This window comes from Manis pentadactyla, chromosome 6 (genome assembly GCF_030020395.1).
Source record: "Manis pentadactyla isolate mManPen7 chromosome 6, mManPen7.hap1, whole genome shotgun sequence".
Classification (NCBI taxonomy): Eukaryota; Metazoa; Chordata; class Mammalia; order Pholidota; family Manidae; genus Manis; species Manis pentadactyla.
Genome location: NC_080024.1, coordinates 104440025 through 104457803, shown reverse-complemented (window position 1 = coordinate 104457803; position 17779 = coordinate 104440025). Strand labels below are relative to the sequence as shown.

At 37.4% G+C, this 17779-nt stretch overlaps 1 protein-coding gene across 7 annotated transcripts in view; it reads right to left on the bottom strand.

The window, feature by feature from the left end:
- The window catches only part of ZNF521 (zinc finger protein 521), a 273380-nt gene that overhangs the window by 105827 nt on the left and 149774 nt on the right, over positions 1–17779 (bottom strand). For 4 of the 7 annotated variants that reach the window (XR_005028153.2, XM_036902571.2, XM_036902565.2 and 1 more), the window contains one exon: positions 15765–15849. Coding sequence is in view for 5 of the 7 variants with exons in the window: in XM_036902571.2 (XP_036758466.1) it covers positions 15765–15849 (85 nt within the window). In the remaining 2 variants the exon portion in view is untranslated. The remainder of the gene's footprint in view (positions 1–15764; positions 15850–17779) is intronic. The other 3 variants (XR_008998288.1, XM_036902567.2, XM_036902570.2) reach the window with 1 other exon arrangement.

Below are 17779 nucleotides of genomic sequence, written 5' to 3'. Positions count from 1 at the left end.
GGTTTGAGATAGTACCATAAGGCATTTTACAAACTAGTTGTTGTTGGTAAAGATGAGCATATGTGTTTGTGTGCATGTGCCTGTGTGTGTTTTAAATTTAGGAAAAAATGCAATTAATGTATAGGAACTATCCTAGAATTTTGAGGGTACAAGTTTGTTATTCTGAGCCATTTGATTAAATTTAATCACAGGAAACTCTTCCAAGTCCTAATGAAGCAGCCATTACATCTAAAAAGGGAGCCGAGCCAAAAAACATCCTTTTCCAATATCTCTCTTTCAAACATCAGGTTCAAAACTATAAAGTCCACGGCTTTCATTTCACTGTCATACCATCTCTCTGAGCTATTGGAAACATGTTAAACACAAAGCAGTGAGTGGTGCACCAGTTAGTAGCTGGTAGAAAAGGTTGGCAGTGAGTACATGTCTGCACACAGATGTGTGCATGTGTATACACACACACACACACACACTTAAATACACAAAGAAAACTACAAAAGTTTCTTTTAAACATAGGCCATTAAAAAAATCAGGAAACCATAGTTACTGAAAGGAAATAAGAATTAGAATTGAGAAATCAGTCATATATTTTAAGACCTTGAAACGAATGTACTTTAAATTTTGGTTTATGAAAATAACATGTGATGGCTCAAGGTACAGATTATGTGAAGCAGACTTTTAATGAAAGTTAAAATGACCTTTTATTTAGAATTGACGGTGCTCTTTTTTTTTTTTTTTTGCCTCTAAACACACCTGTAACATTTGGAAGATTATAATTTTTTCTTAAAAGACACATATAGTCCCCACACAATTTTCTTGGATGTATCATTACTAAGATTAAACTGCTTTAAAAATTAAAGAAGTACAGTTCTCTAAAACAGCCTGGACGTTGAATGCAATCTTACACTATTCCCAGGTTTTCAACATCACCTTTCTCCCATGTTTTGGGGTCCTTCAGCATAATCACAGTGATCCTGGGCTGCAGCTGACACAGAAATAATGTCAAAAGCAGTTGTTCACATTTGGATCTCACCATATCAAGTGCAAATAGTGAACTTAAACATGAAAATACAATTTTCTCCTTCTAAAGTATATATTTTTATCTACTGCAAACAAACCAACCCACATACATTTCCAGCGCCTCAAAGTAAAGAGGATGGCATCTGTCACAAGTGCAGAGTGCCTGAAGGACCTGGCAGCCACCTTTTCATAACTCTTCTTTTGGTGAGGAAGTGGAATTACGAGCCACTCAAAATTCCTAAGGATTATGAAGCGTCCGTCCTCCTGCCACCACTGTCTGTCTCAACTACCCTGTCAGCATTCCAGCCCCAAACTATTGAGGACACATCTCTGCTGCAGGATGTTCATCCATTTTGTGGCAGTACCCCTCCAGTGCACAAAATGAAGGTTCTGTTCCACTAAAAACAAACAAACAAAAAAGGAATCACTTCCATTAGAACAAGCCACTGTATCTGTGCTGAATTTGGGACACTCATTCTATCAATGTTCCTTTGCCTAAGTGCTCTTAACAGGTAGGTGAGTTCCTGTTTCAGCAAGTTTACTCCAGATTATCAACCTGTGTGTCTGTGCCTGCTGGGCTATTTGAATGATTACCCCGCGCCCCCCCCACCTCCGGGCCCTCAGCCATGACGGACTCAGCGTCCTCGGCAGTGACCCCTCCCGGTGAGGAAGCTTCGGGAACAACAGCAGGCTTTCCTGCTTGATGAATTCCAGCCCTACAGCTCATCTCAACTGAGCCTATGGGCTTCACGGTTTTCCTTCTCATCCTTCGTGTAGGTCTATCGGAAGTTATGAAACTTATTTTTCTAGTCCTCCCAGGAGCAAGGCCAGGTTCACAATTTGACCCCAGAAACACAACAGTCCAGCAAAGCCAGGCAGCCTGATAGAAAAAACAATATTAGTGCTCTCTGCCTGGCCTAACACAAACTATAACACGAAGTACAGAGCAATGTTACTTATGGGAAATGACAAGCAATGGATCAGAGGGAGAAAAATAATGGGATTTAATCACATAAAAATATCACAGGCACACAGCTCCTTTCAACAAGCTGCCAACCTCAGGTGAGGGCACAATGTTCTTATGACACTAACCACTTACAATTTATAATGGAGCTGCCTAACCAGATATTCTGATCAGTTTAAGTTATAGAATTCTGGCTACACCCAGAGATTCTGGTTCCCACCATGTCAATATTTCCCCAGGGAATGATTTTAAACAAACATACAAAAATAGCCATCTATGCATCAGATAGATGTCTTAGATGTGTGAGAAATGATCCCAGGAACAGTGCAGGTTCATGTGAAAGACTGTCACAGACTAATTAAGGACACTGCTGCCAAAAAGGGAGGGCTGACCCTGCAGTCTTATTTACACGATTTCCAGCCAGAGGGCTGTGAAGCCCCAGTGGGGGCATTTCTATCTGAAACCCAAGGGCCCCTGCGTTAAGGAAACGGGTGTAAATGAACCCCTTTGTTCAATGACCGAAGAAAAGATGCCAATACTTCAATTATCTTGGTATGGAATATATGTGCTACCCCTCTTGGACTCTACCTAATGAGACACAGTTACCTCTTATTTATTATTATTATTTTTATTTGCACTTTGCTATGCATTCATTTAGAAAGGAGGACATTTTGAGGCAAGAACGATAAGCTCTTTCGACAGAAGGTAGTGATTCAAAAATTGCAAAACTTCAGCTTTCAAAAATAGCCTAAGTGACCTCTTGCAGTATTCTGACCACTCCGCAGCGGGCAGGAGGCAACCCCTGTGAAGAGCCGATTCTGGCAAAGTTCTCTCTTCACAGATGATGCACAGCTTAAGCTATAATGAGTTTTTGGGTTACAAATGCTGAACGCATTAATATTCCTTGATGATAATTATCACAGTATAAGCACCTTTCCCAATGTGAGTAGCATAAAGCAACTGAAGCGGCATTTTTACTATATTTGAAACAAGCTGGAAAATGGGATTTTCTACTCTTATAACCTGAGGTCAACATACATCAGGCATTGCATATTAAACACACCTACATATGAACCCCATACCACTTCCCCCCTTTTGCTTCACATATGCCTAAAGCTATCTCCTTTATCCATTCTTTATCAGGAAATTCTTGATATGAACATACATGTGATATACATAATTTCAAAACAAAATGTATTTCTTCTGAATCACGTGAATCCTATGTTTCTTCTTGTGAGAATACAAATAGCAAATAAGATCAGCAAGCCATGCTTTACAGATGAGATGTATCTCTGTGCAGTTTGAATGAGTACTGTGGTCACCGGCTGCATATAAAGCAGGATGAAAATTAGAACTGAGCAAACAGGCTCCTAGAAGGACCAAACCCATTACACATGAATCCGAACAAACTACCAGCCCTTATCTTTACACCTTCAAAACTAATAATACCATTTAGCACTGAAAAGTTTACCTATGAGTTCTAACCTACCATTGTGACAACAGTAATGATGTCAGCATCATATTTACTGGATATATATATATATATTCACATGGCAATTGCCTTCATAAGGCAATATTTTTGCATAAGGATCCTAGAAACCAATTTTCATTTCAGATTAAAAAGTATAATTTTTGTTATTTGGATAATAACTATAAAATATGATAAGAAAAAGCTGATAAAGATGAGCCATTAGGCATACTATCAGTGTATACAACAATATCTATTATTATTGGCTATAGCATAACCCAAAATAGATGCTTAAAAGAGTTAATTTCCAATACACAAGTTTGATTTGATAATATGCTCTGAATGGACTATAAGTTGATTTTCCTTCATCTCTTCTTCTCCTTTCCCTCTCTTCAGCTCGAGAGAGAAAATATCTGTAATAAAGCTCAGCTGATGTTAGGGCAGTTTAAATTAATCACAATATAAGCACTTCCTTTTTTCTGACATACTGTAATATTATATTAGTACTCTATGCAAATAATCCCAACACCACTTTGACTTAGCAGTGACAAAATGAAAGCCAGTTTGAATCCTTAATCCAAATAATGTGAATTGATTTAGGTGTTTTGTAGGTGTTAATCGGCTATACTCATCTGTACCATGTTACCCCACACTTCATTTAGAAAATATGCCATGCTATAACTACTTCAAGTTCTTGAACATTTTTACTTATGTGCTGCAAAAATGTCTTCAAATCCCATTTGAAAAGATGGCAGGGTTATGAGGGAACCTTTACTAAATATTTAACAGCACTATTGGCCTATTAAATACTATAATGCAGGAGTCACGAAAGCATGATATACAGTGTCTGCATTTTTTTTAAACTTAATGCTGGTGCTCATTTTGAACACTCTGCGAGCCCATTCAGTAGACCTGATGCATTTTAGAAAGTCCTCATTTACTAGCAGATAAAAGTGGTTAGAGAAGCTTTTTGAAATGACTGCAACCCTGTTCGGTTTTACTGTGCAAAATTTGCTTTACTCTGGCTAGGGAAAAAAACAACTCACACAACATTTAAAAGGCCATTTTGAAATAATATGCAAAAGCTAAAGGAATGCAAGTTGAAATAAAAGAAAGTTGGATGTGTTTTGGTTCACAGGAATATACATATACCAAAACAAAGCAAGAGATTCACAGGCAGCTGATAAATTACACACATTCATCAACTCTGGAAATAGTATCTCAAATACACATCATGAAATCGGAGTGCTCACTGGGGCAGTTGCTTTTGCCCAGACCACTGTGGGCAGGTGTCTTCATTTGCAATGATTCATAATTGCTTTTTCTATGGGTCAATCTCATTTTTACATGTACTAGTGAAGTATTTTAAACTAAAAAAGTATGCTTTTTTTTTAAAAAAAAAAAGTTCATCAGAACATGTTTAGCCTGTTCCAATGGGTAGAAAACAGGAATTCTCTGTAAAGGACATTTCTGCTCACTAAGAGATGTACTATAGTCTAGTTTAAAGAAAACCCCCTTTCCACTGCAGGCCTGCAGAGTGGGCATCTATTCTGTAAACACTGTAACAATGATTATCTGTCTTCCCAGCTCTCAGTGGACCCTTTTGCTTTGGAAAATGTCTTGTGGTGACTTACTAAATTCAGGCTATTTCAATTAGTATTACTGCACATTAAAAATTAATTGCATTACTGAGTGGATTAAGGTTTAAATTTCAATTCTACAGTATGTGCACTAGAAATGACAGCTAAAAATCAATGCTCTTTGGCCCATGATCGGAAGTGTGTATGGTCCGACAGTGCAGGACTGGCGTCACTGGCCAAGCAGTTTTAAAAGACTTGATAGTTCAATTGAAGGTGTGTCAGTTCCAATTCTAGATTTTTCTATGAATGCTGCACACAGTAGCCCAGCCTCAGAAAGACACAACAGCCTCACCAACAATTTGGAAAAACAAATGGACACAGGTACTAAAATTATGACCACGAAGGGATTAACTGCCACCCCAGATTCACATATAATTATCCCTAGGCTAAAACCTCGTTCATAATTCTGTTCAATAAGAACACAGGACCTCCAACTTAAATCTACACTATTTTTCTTATTAGTTATTGGGATAGCAGTTGGTTAGGGGTGGAAAATAGGCGATTTGGCACAGACATGTTACTAGTATATACAATATCCATAATGACTTCAGTCTATGTTTTAAGGAAACCCAAGAAGATATTGAAAAATACAAATCTTTCCCTTCAACAGTAATTCCATCTAAGTCCCCTGTGTAAATTATTAAGCCTCTTTGGGGGAAGGGATACATAGGTTGATCATACTAACTACAAATTTATAACATCTACACAAAATGTTTGAAAAGAAAGGGGTCACTTTAATTCACAAAAAAAATTGTTCCCTTCTCAGATGAAGACAAGGAACATTACAAATGAAGTCAGCAGAGAAAAAAGGCATCATGGAAAACCCTCAAAGCCACCCAGGATATCTGGGTTTGGAACTGACCCGTGATTGGTGTGTGCCTAAGAGAAAAACACGACACCGGCAGTGTTCCTTAAGATCCCCTCTGTGGTGCACCAGTGGCCAACAGCAAGTTCAGCAGCAAGAGCATGAGGAAGATGGGAAGTAATAATAACAATAACAAGAATAATCTGGTGCAAATGGACCCCAAGGTGTAGTAGTCGTCCCCGTGCAACAATCACCTTTCATTGCAACCCACTGATGCTGCTTCATTACAATACAGCACAGACAGCCACTATTTAAAGCTACCCGTTCTGAACCAGCACACACCACCCGAGCAGGCCCTGCCAGGGGAGCCACGTCAGATTGTTCAAAAGTGAAATTACCTGTAAAAAAATCAAACAGATGTTTAACACATATACAGCATGGTGATGAATTTGGGGGAGTAAGGAGAGAATGCAAGTGCTTCCTTAGTGAAATGGTATAGGCATTTCAAATTATTCTGAATTAAAACGTTCGTAGAAGAGGTGACAGCTTTTGGCTTTTTAAAGAGGAAAAGAGAAAGAATACGATGTTTCCTGTTTGGAAACTAGAAACCACTCTTTGCTTCCTATTCTTATTCTCCATAAAATTAACCTAACTGGTGTTTTTAGGTGAACTTTAACAGTGCACATTCAGGTTACCATTATTTAAAAGAGAAAAACGATTTGCTTTCTGATTCTTGCCTGCTGTAGTTGGAAGGCTAACCTTTCATTCAGGGCCCAGAGATGCTGAAGCCATGTGTTAAGGGGATAAAGGAGATTCTCTCCTCACCAAGGATCACTGGGTATGTCGTTGGTTAATTCTTGCTCATGCTGCTCATTAGCATTACTCTCAAGTTTCTGGTTATCATATCTGAAATATTAAGACATAATAACTACGAAGGTGCAGATAATTGGATATTAACCAGAACATACTTGACTGGGCAGGAGGTAAGGCCCTGCTTAAACTAATTCTGAAATATATTAATCACCAATTAATGAAAGGGTTTCAATTCATTTTCTATTATAGAACACCTCCGAGTATCTAAGCTTTTTCTAACAAAATGACTTGGAATAACAGGGTAGAAATAAGGAATATGGCCATGGAAGATGGCTTGAATTAATTCTTTACAGCCTATTGTCAGGTAATCATGGGAACTATAGTTAAAAGCTTTATTTCATTTATAAATTCTGATGGGAAGAAGAGGGGACGCTTTTCAATGTTCAGTGGCCTTGGTTTAAATTCTAAATTTATCCTTCTAAATGACAGAGCCATAGCTAAATATTTCATCAGAGAGCTGTCATGATCTTTTCTATGTCTCTCAGCCTTAGACAGACCTCTAGACCTCCAACCTAATAACAGATGTATGTTTAAAACATAAAACCAATGAATGGGAGCCAGGGAAGCCAGCAAAGTCATGCTTTGTACATTGTAAACAGTAAGTCGCAGGAAATTGATGAATATATTAAGGGATAAAAACCTTGACTCAATGATGGTTGTAAAGTCACCACCCACCACCCTTTAGATGGAAATAAAGTAATGCTAAGAAAAGAAAAGGACAAGAAAAGGGAACAGGAAGAGGACCATACAGAGAAGGAAAGTCAGGTTTCTGTGTAATCCATGTGGCTGTGAGACTGTATGTCACAGATGTTTTATTTATTATTTTGGTTGTAAAAGCCCCCACTAAGCTCCCTAGAAAAACTGCTGCATGTAGAGAAATTGCTACAAAAATGCCATTTGTCTTAAAGAAAAAATAAAATTTCAAAGCACATTATTTTCACAAAGGGGTTTTTAATGTCTTTTCATACTTAAAGGTGTAGCTCCCAGACACTCTGAAAAAGACTTACATTTTTTTTCTTTTTTTTATTAAGGTATCATTGATATATAATCTTACGAAGGTTTCACATGAGCAACACTGTGGTTACTACATTCCCCCCTATTATCAAGTCCCCACCACATACCCCATTGCAGCCACTAAAAGACTTACATTTTTATGTCAGAGAAAACAAAGTCATAAGCAAAGGATTGAAATGACACCATTTCTCTATTTTTCCTGCTTTTTTCACTTAATTTGATGAAAATACTAATAAAACTCCTGTTAGCTCTGGGTTTTTTTTTATTAGTTGTTTAGTGACTTAAATTTTAATAATTCTTAAATAAGCACTCATGGCAGATCAACTAAGATATGCAGGCAAGTAGGCCCTTTTATCAACAATTTTGCCATAGAAATACACAAACATTTCGATGGCTCTTCATTAGCAAACAAATCAACAAGTGATATTTTAATGCATGACTTTATTCCGTCTCTGTGGGGACTGTAGTCGAGAGTGTGATGTACAGTACAGAGAAAGGAATCATCAGCCACAATGTCCCAGGGCTCTCTCCATTGAGGACTTCGCAGCCCCTGCTTAAAGAGTGCATTTAATTGACTGATAGACAGTAGCTTCTTTGTTCACAGAAGACAGCGAAGTAATGGCAGCTTGAAAATCGTACCATCTACAGGGTCTCCTGAGACTAGTAACAGGGGGATATGTGTCAGGAATAAATAAATAATCTAATTATTAAGCCACTTCCTGTCAAGTTAACTCCAATTTGTTGGCTTTTGAAGGCAACAAAACGAGGCATTTTTCCTCATTATGCTTCTCTTTTTATACCAGTGGTAATCACAGGCGGATTAAAGGGTGCCTGATTGGTTTTTTTTGTCAAGGAACTGAGAAGCAGCCAACGGTACAGAAAAACAGAGTTGGGGTTAGAGGAAATTTCATGCTTGTCTCCTTTCCAGTTCCCTAACAGCCCACACGGCTGCCCCATACAGAGCTGCCAGCTGTCCAGCAAATGTGCACCCCTCCAACTGAGGCCTACCGGGCCACAGGCGCCATCCTGAGAGCTGTGAGATACCTTGCAATCTTGGCAGGTAGCTACTGCTGTCACAGGCATAATTCTAAAGGTGACCTATGAAACCCCATCAGCTCACCAAATGCAACAATATGAGCAGCTGAAGCTCGACGCCTACTCTCCATATTGGCTCCCTTTCCTTTGTTTACTGCTATTAATGGCCCTGAAACTAGGATATAACCTATGGAAGTAGGTCATCAGAGACCTTTTCTTTTTAGGTGTCTGAACTGATCCTGTGGAAATAGGTCGCAGAGTGTACACATGTAGGGACATGCTGTGTGCAGGGGCCCACTTCTGTACCTATAGGTGATGACCTCCGGCGCCCTCTGTTCAGGAATGTTTTGCAAGCTTCATTCAGAAACAGACACCCACATTTGATCACAAACATCAGATGGAGTGAAAAACAGCTACACTTGTGGCATATTCTACAGCAAGTCAAAGGTGGGGACAGAACCCGAGCCAGCAGCCCCACCAGCATGTCTCAGCCAGTCGCATGGAAGGATCCATCTGGTGCAAATGCGCTTCCCTGCGCCTCTGTATGGAGCCCAGGATGGAAGGCTGGCATCCAGTCATTCTGCTTGATGGCAACACTCTTCTGAGGCCTCTTTAAAGGCGGCATGTTCTCAAAAGTAACAAGAGCCTGAATCTTCAGTCTGTCTGTGGGCTTAGTCAGATCTCTTCCTCTCATGGAAAATGAGCATCACAGGCTTTCTGAAGGGCTTGTGAATTAGAAACTCCACTAACTGTCCGTATGTTTTACTCTCATCTCTCAAAGCTGCTAGATGCAGGCTGAAACACAAAACAAGGATGAGCACCCTGATTTGCCTTTTAATACTGAATTTAATATAACCCTGAAGTTGATAGGCTCAAAAATTCCCTTTAAAAGTTGCTTAAGAAATGAGAATCCAAACAGCCTAGGCGGGCTCTTGAAAACTATCTTATTCCAAAAAGATATTGAACACAGGTCTCTTTTCTTTTCTTCTAAACTGTCTCTTTTTTTGGGGGAGGCTGACCCTAGAGGAGGCCCGGTCAGTCACTGGGACCCCACTTTGCACTGGGAATAAACAGTGTAGCTATGTCCTATTTTTGCTGGCGAACGCCCTTTCTGAATACATCTTGAATTGTTGTTAAATTGTGCAGATAATTAAGCCCTCTTCATATTTACAGTCTGCTTCATTGGTACCATGAATTCTGTTTTCAGTTACTGTCTGCAAATTCCCTCTCTGAACAATTTCATACTAAGCAATAACACTTCATTTTACATAAGTTTTATCTGATGTCCCCACACAGAGCAGCCAGCTGTCCAGCAAATGCGCGGTTCTCAAACTGAGGCCTACCGGGCCACAAGCTCCATCCTGAGATCTATAAGGCACCTTGCTGTCATTGGCCAGCTTGCCCTGCTATCGCTGTGACCATCACTCCACACTGCACACAACTTAAAATCATCTGATTATTAGGATTTGTGGCCCACACTCCATTTTATCCTTTATTTAATCTATCCCCAGATCACACATTTGTTTAAATGTTTTGGCCGGTTTACAAATCATGCAGCCATCTGCACAGTAGGTGTGACACTGTTTTTTAGACAAAAGTTACATTACAAACAAAGATAAAGTCACTGGAAACGCTTTGATGTTTGTTATTCTGCCTGGTTCACTTGGACCAACTCTAAGAAATAAATAGAATTATCTGTGTAAATCGATGAACATCTATGAAAAACAACACCCAGCAGAACGCCGAGCTTGCTCCATTACCTACGTTAATATCATGACAGCTGAGGAGAGATGACCTGGCCCACTTCTCATCTCTCCTGTACAGATGGCTATTAAAGAGAAAGTATCCCTTTTGTATGGTCCATGTAGAAACCCTTTATGGGCTTTTCAAATAAGCCAGCATTGCCCACATGAGGGTAGCTTTCTGTTACCATTAAACTGCCCAGATTTCATCTTTTTTAATCCTGCTCTTGATGAAATAAGCCAGCATTTCATCATATTTAGCACCAAATGCTTGTTTCTTAATTCCCTGAGTTTTATAAGCAATCAAATGGATGACTTAAAAAAAATTCAATAGTCTTCTCATTTAAGATTAATGTAAACTCCAAAGACTTAATGACTTTGAGCTTCTTAGGAGAGTGCAGGGACACACACATTGATGGATACACACATATATGCATTACTATGGGTTCATACCTATTCTTTAAAAAAAAAAAACAGCCAATGAAAGCTGAAGAGTTCAAAGGGCAACATAGCCCTGTATCTTCTTATGCAGAGATCCGTATCTTTGGATATTTCCCCTTAAGACATATAAAGTCCAAAACAACTACAGACCTAAAAATATTGGTTTTAGTCTATTCTGAAGCAAAAGCACTCAAGTTGAAGTGTTTCAGAAGTGATATTGAATGTCACAAAACTCTAACAAAGATTAGTCACATACCACACCATTCACTAAAGAAATGGAAGAAAAAGAATGCCATTTGTGACCTTGGGCATCAAACAAATTGCAGAACATATGAATGTCACTTGCCACAAGAACAGACCAGAATCTCACCTCACTATACAAAATTGATTTATGCATTCTTTACGTCTTCATATCAGTGATGTACATCACATGTAACACAGAAGGGACATATATTCCCACATACACCACAGAGGACTTGAACCTTTTCATGGCCTTTTAAAAATTGTAACTATGTATAAAACACTGAGTATTACAGATTTGAATAAAAACAGTCCACATCTTTGCACCAGTGTTTCCACAGCTTCCCTTTTAGTCCCAAATTCTAGTTTTGCTTTTCTAACAGATAAATACATTTGCTTCCCCCAAATTCTCTAAACATTGCTTCTGATCCATCTGGGGCATGTTTATGAGAGACTATTTCCATTCCTTATTTTTCTACAAAACCCTAGATACCATTTTGCCATTACAACACCAGTGTCTATGAATGAAAAATGTGAAAAAATGGAACTAATTAAGTAATCATTTCTAACTCAATTTTAAAAAAATATCTCTTAGTTAAATGGTGCACATCCAGCCCTTCACATTCTCCATCCAAGAACTTTGAAAGGGAGGGCTGGAAACGTCCACAGCTACTCCTGACCACTTGTGCTCCGAAGTCCATGACTGTTGCAATCGGTTCCAAGGACAACGGTGCTTCTCCCCTTTGATCATTTCTTTGTCAAGCTGACTGGCCTTCGACGGCGCACGTACTGCTGGTCGTCTACCACCAGCCGCTCGCAATTTGCTCACTGTGTTTCATGAGACAGTTGTTTGTGGCTGTTTGGAACACATTTGCCTCTTTGGGGATTTATGCGCTAGTTGCAATGCCAACCTCTGTAGTGATCAAAATTTCTTTCTAACTAAAATAGATAATTAGAGGCTGGTAATTATTGGTCAAGAATTATCAGAGTGAAAAAATTAAGCTTCTCATAAATAGTTCTTGGCAATGTCATCTCTTTATATTATTGCATGCCTAACAGCCCTTTATTCAGAGCACTTACAAATTTACTCTACTGCTGTTGAGCCTCATAATTTTATATGAGGCAGTTCCTTTGCTGGGTTAAACACACTTAAACTCTCTGGTTTCATCTCTATCTGTGCTAATCCATACCAAATAATAATAATAACAGAAATTGCTCAAAGAGGAAAATGACAATAAATATTTACTATGCCGATAGAAAGAGATGGTGAAAAATGAATTAAAAGGACACGATACACAATGGCTTCTTTCTGTACCCTCGGGTCAAAAGTCAATGCAAACTATGTGAAAGGAACAAAGAAAGACAAAAAATTTCTCGTCTGTGCAGACCTCAAAAGAGGGAAATCATTTCCCCAGGAAAGCTTAAAATGTTTTGTAGCTCTTTTTCTGTGTGTGTAAAGAAGAAAAGAAACCCCTAAATAGTCACTGGTCTGATTTCCTACTGAAACTGTGTCAAAATGTGGTGGAGACTGAGGTTTTCTTTTATCCTTAGTAGACATAAGTCAAATCCCTACTGCATTTTTATTGAGTAATTATTCCTGCAGCTCAGACCACGCGTCCACACCTGGCTGCAAGGCAGCACTCAGGCAGAAGGTCTCCAGTACGTACTGGTAAAACACTGATGGTCTTCCTTTCACAAATGTCCCTGGCCAACAGCCTGAGACCAGTATATCCAGAAAGAAGGGGTGGAGGGAGATTGCCTGACGCTGAAACCGCATTAAAACATGTGTGCTACCCAGAAGCAAATGCAAATGACCTGGTTAAAGAAGGAATACAAAGTTTCACCTCACTGGGTCGCTTGCAAACCTTGTTTCCCATCAGGTGACATAATCCTTCCTCTAGGCTGATTGAAATGTAAAACAAAATCTGTAAAAACACTACACACCCTCTTAACAAAAAGAGTAAGAGGCTTTTCAGATAGCTTCTAATCCCTCTTCCCTGCTAAATGTCTAGTTGAGATTATTTTTCGATTAGACAAAAAACATACATATACACAGCCTAAAAATACCTACCCTCAACAGAGGTATTTTAGCCTACAAAATAATGCTGCCTGCCTCATTTGAAAGACTAAGTATCACACTGGGATTTTAAAAAAGGATATCTTAGCCTTTGTGACATCCCCCCTTTACACCTTCCCTCTCTCTAGATATTAACAACTCGAATGGAGTTTAAGGACTTGGCTGCATGGTCAACCAATCTAACAATTAAATGGATGACATTCATTTATTTAGGCCTCAAGTGCAAGAGAATTACATATTTTATTATTTAAAAAAGCATGAATATTAAATAACTAGGCTCTCTGTGAAAAGGAATAGAATTTGCTTCTCTGATGGAAGGTGAATTGCTAAATGCTCAGATCCCAAGAGGAAGTTAGTGTCATATTAATCCACCATAAGGTAGAAGGGGGAAGCCCTGGTAATACACTAAGGATGCAAGGAATGTAAGAGATACAAAAGGAAAGGTATAAAGCAATTTAAAAAGAAGGACCAGGACAAGCCAATGAACAGTAAGGATAACTGATACTAAAATTGGAAAACCATGAAGTCCTCTCATTCTCATCATTTAATTCCGATTCTACATGTGCAAAATAACTTTAATAGTGTAGTGACAAATACATTCAATGTGTTCATCTGGATCCTGGAATATATAACAAATCCAGAACCAAAAATAAGTTTACATACGATAAAACTACATAGAAGCGTGACCCACAATGTTTCACTACATTTTCCATAAGCTGCAAACTCCCAAGAAATGTTTCCACTGAAGCCCATGTAAAACTGTAGCATGAAGCAGAATCAACAATGATTGCCACCAATAAACAGCACTCGAGAAATAAAGAGATGGAAAATATTTACATTTGTCATTTGTCAAGAAGAATTCATTTTTTCTAATCCAGCCCCCAAATACACACCCAAGCAAAAGAAAACGGAGTTTTGAAAGTTTATATAGATTATTTTTTTGGAATCCAAAGTAGAAGGGAATTGCAACATCACTTGACTCTCTCTAACATGTTGCCATTATTCTCTAAACACTCAGTAAAGATGTCAGTGTTATTCTATCACACTTGAGAATATGCTATTTAATGTATAAGGAAATCATTCATATGGTTAGGACTGAAATCCGGAAAAATAAAGAGGTAAAGTGATCAACATTTTAGCTGTTGCACGTATGCTCCATTTTGCATAATTCAGCACTTAAAGACTTTTATAAGCAATAATCCTCTTAAGGACACATCATTTGAAAACTATAAAGCAAATCCTATTGAAAAATGATTAGTCAATTTTCTGACATGCTTTCGAATTTATCTTCATTAATTTCTACAAGAGCATTAGAAGTTTTGTTTGGTTTTAATGATCAGTAATGACAGAGCAACCCTGCCACTGAGCATTCTTGGAGCACTTCTGATTAGCATATAATAAAACTTGTTTACCCCCGAAAACAAGTTCAGAGTCTAAAATGCTGGATTTTCTTTTCTGCTTTAGAGTTTGATAATAGGAGAGCATAAGGCTAATTGACTTTTTAATATTATATCACAATTATTTATGGTATAAAATACCATGAAATGATTATGAAATAAAAAACTCTCATAGTATGAAAACACAAACGAGTAACAAAAATAGCATAAAGTAATAGCAATTGTCATTTTACTAGTAGAAAAAGATCTGCTTGATAAAGTTTAATTGGCTGGTAAAACTCTTAATGTTATTACCAAGTGCTTACCAAATTAAAAAACATAGTAGGTAACCTCAGAGGAATTGAGGGATAATGGGACAATATGAATAACTGAAAAAATTATCCTTTTAGCCCTAGCTAAATCTCTGAAATGCAAAATCTCTGAAAACACTGGCTTGGAGTGACTTCAGAGATCTTTACCCAAATCACTTTTCTAAAGATCTATGAAAAGTTTGGTGGGGAATAAAAAAATGATTACTGAATTCTTTACATGATCTTTATGATTATGATTATTTCCAGGCTGCTGAAACCATACATATAAAACTATTTTATGGCAATACAAATTATTTATGTTTCCCTATCACAGAAATTCACCACTTCAGATTTTGATACAAAGATGCTTAAGCAAAACACAGTAGTGCCATTACCATAATAACTTCTGAAATTAAAACCTGTCTAAAACTCTATGGAAAGCTAACATCCAGTTCATTAACCATTCCTGTTAGTTTTCAATAATGCAAAAATGATTAGAAGTTTAATTTGTTAATCACCTGTGTTTTGACTGGCAGCAGATATATAATTCTCAGAAGAAGTCTAAACTAGCCCTTGCAGAAAATAAAATGTGCTAATGCCTTATCAGGCCTAATAATAGTAATAAAAAAATCAATCATGCCTAGGTAAAACACTGATGTTTGAACAATTAATTCATCTTGAGCTCTGTTTAATTATATAGGCATTGATGTATACAAGTAGGAGAAAAATCTATCTGTAATAAGGTTTAGAGTGTCACTCACCAATCATGTGATTTGCAACATGAACCTGAATATCCCATTCATTGTAGAAAACCATCTGACACTTGATGCACTGATAGGTCTTCTTCTGAGAAAACAAGTATAAACAGAATTTTACTTAGACACATGCACTTTTTATTGTCTTCTTTAAAACAATGCAACCCTACTCACAGCATATTTTTGAGATGCTGGTCTTACAGATGTTGCTACATGAGCTACTGTCGGACTGACTTCTTGGGCCAAATTCCATGAGTTCCTTACTAAGACCTTGTGGCTTGATCTTAACACTATACTTTTAGATGCAAACAGTTGGAAGAAATGAAGGCATATAATTACGGCAAAATATGTTTTTCATGACCTCTAAACTCAAAATCTGAGGTTAGTATTTAAAAAAAATCCATAACACATGGCTGAGTTTCAGAAACCCACGTCTTTGAAGATCAGGCACACTTTCATGCTAACCAAAATAATTGTGATGTTGCTTTTAGAAATTTTAGGTAAAATAGCCAACATATTGAGATTTATGGACTCTAACTGAGTGATTTAGAGACTGTAATTTTTAGCTGCAGCCTGAAATTTAGACCATGTTTCAGAAGTTAACTACTAGCATTTATATACATATTTTTTCCTATAAAGAAGTCGTATCATATTGAACACTCTAACACCATTTTAACATTTTACACAATAGTCCTGTGAAGTGGATAGAGCAGGATTTATAATAATTCTTGTAACATAACTAAAGAAACTGAGACCCAGGGAAGTAGAAAGATTTGCCTGATGTCACAGTACCTTACAGGTGAGAAGATAAACAAGCTGGTTCTAAATGCTGGGCGCTCGGATAAAAGCAGCCTGTATGATTTTACACCTTTATTACTCTGTCCTCCATATGGCTCAGGACATATTAGATGTCCTCAATAAATAAAATATTGGTTATGTTTTCTAAAACAGTTACATGAATTCCTTTATGATGAAACTTAATATTTACAATTAAAAACCATCTTGGAAAACAAATTAAACCATTATGGAATAATCCATTTTGAAAATCTCCCAAATGTGAGAAAATGACATTTGTCAAATCACATCAATGACACTTTAAGGCATTCTTACAGAATTATCATTTCATCCACAGTCATACCAAATTGTTTTACTACTGGTAGCAACAGGAAACATCAGTCTGTAAATTGCAATTAATTTTAAAGAACAAAATCAAAGTTAAGCATAAAAATTTGGCATCATTCCATTAGTGATTAAAATTATAAATGCCGGTACTGTAAAATTTTCTTAATTATTGCCATTTAACAAAGTATTTGCTTCTATGACAGAGGATAATAGTATTCCTTGAAAAACACAGAAATGCAGGCATATTTCCAACAGAAGCTTTCTAAATAATCTAACAGGCTTTCTACATTAGGCATATCTTGCATTGAGTGTGCTGAATCTAAATCTAATCCAGGCTTGAAAAACCCTGACAATCACCAAGGAAGATTTACTGCACTGAGCTGTTTATAAGATGCTTTTGATGGTGACATATAGAGCAACATGTGTTGCGTAAATAACACCTATCCCTTTTTTAACAATATTTCCCTTTAGAACTAGTTAGAAAATATTTCTTACTCCCAGATGACCTACATTATATATTGTTTATTAGCATACTTCTAGCATTATTCCTGATATGTGACCTTGCTGAAAAACAAAGAAACATAAACTTAATGGCTAGTCTTTTCTCTTGTTAGCACAGTAAAACATACAATATGTCGAAAACTGTCTCCAAAAATGATGACTGATGAATATGCTGGCAGAGTATACTAGGGCTTTTTTCTTCCTGGTCTAATAATAAAGAATAAAATCACTTGACAAGCCAAAATAATAAAATACCAGCACTTACTACTACCTTCAAAATGAACTGACACATTTTTAGATCTATGTATATAAGTTCTTTTATCATTGGAAGAAAATGCCTTTGTCATACTGGTAATTTAAATACTAATTTTACTCTGAAGATAGTGTCTAAAATATCT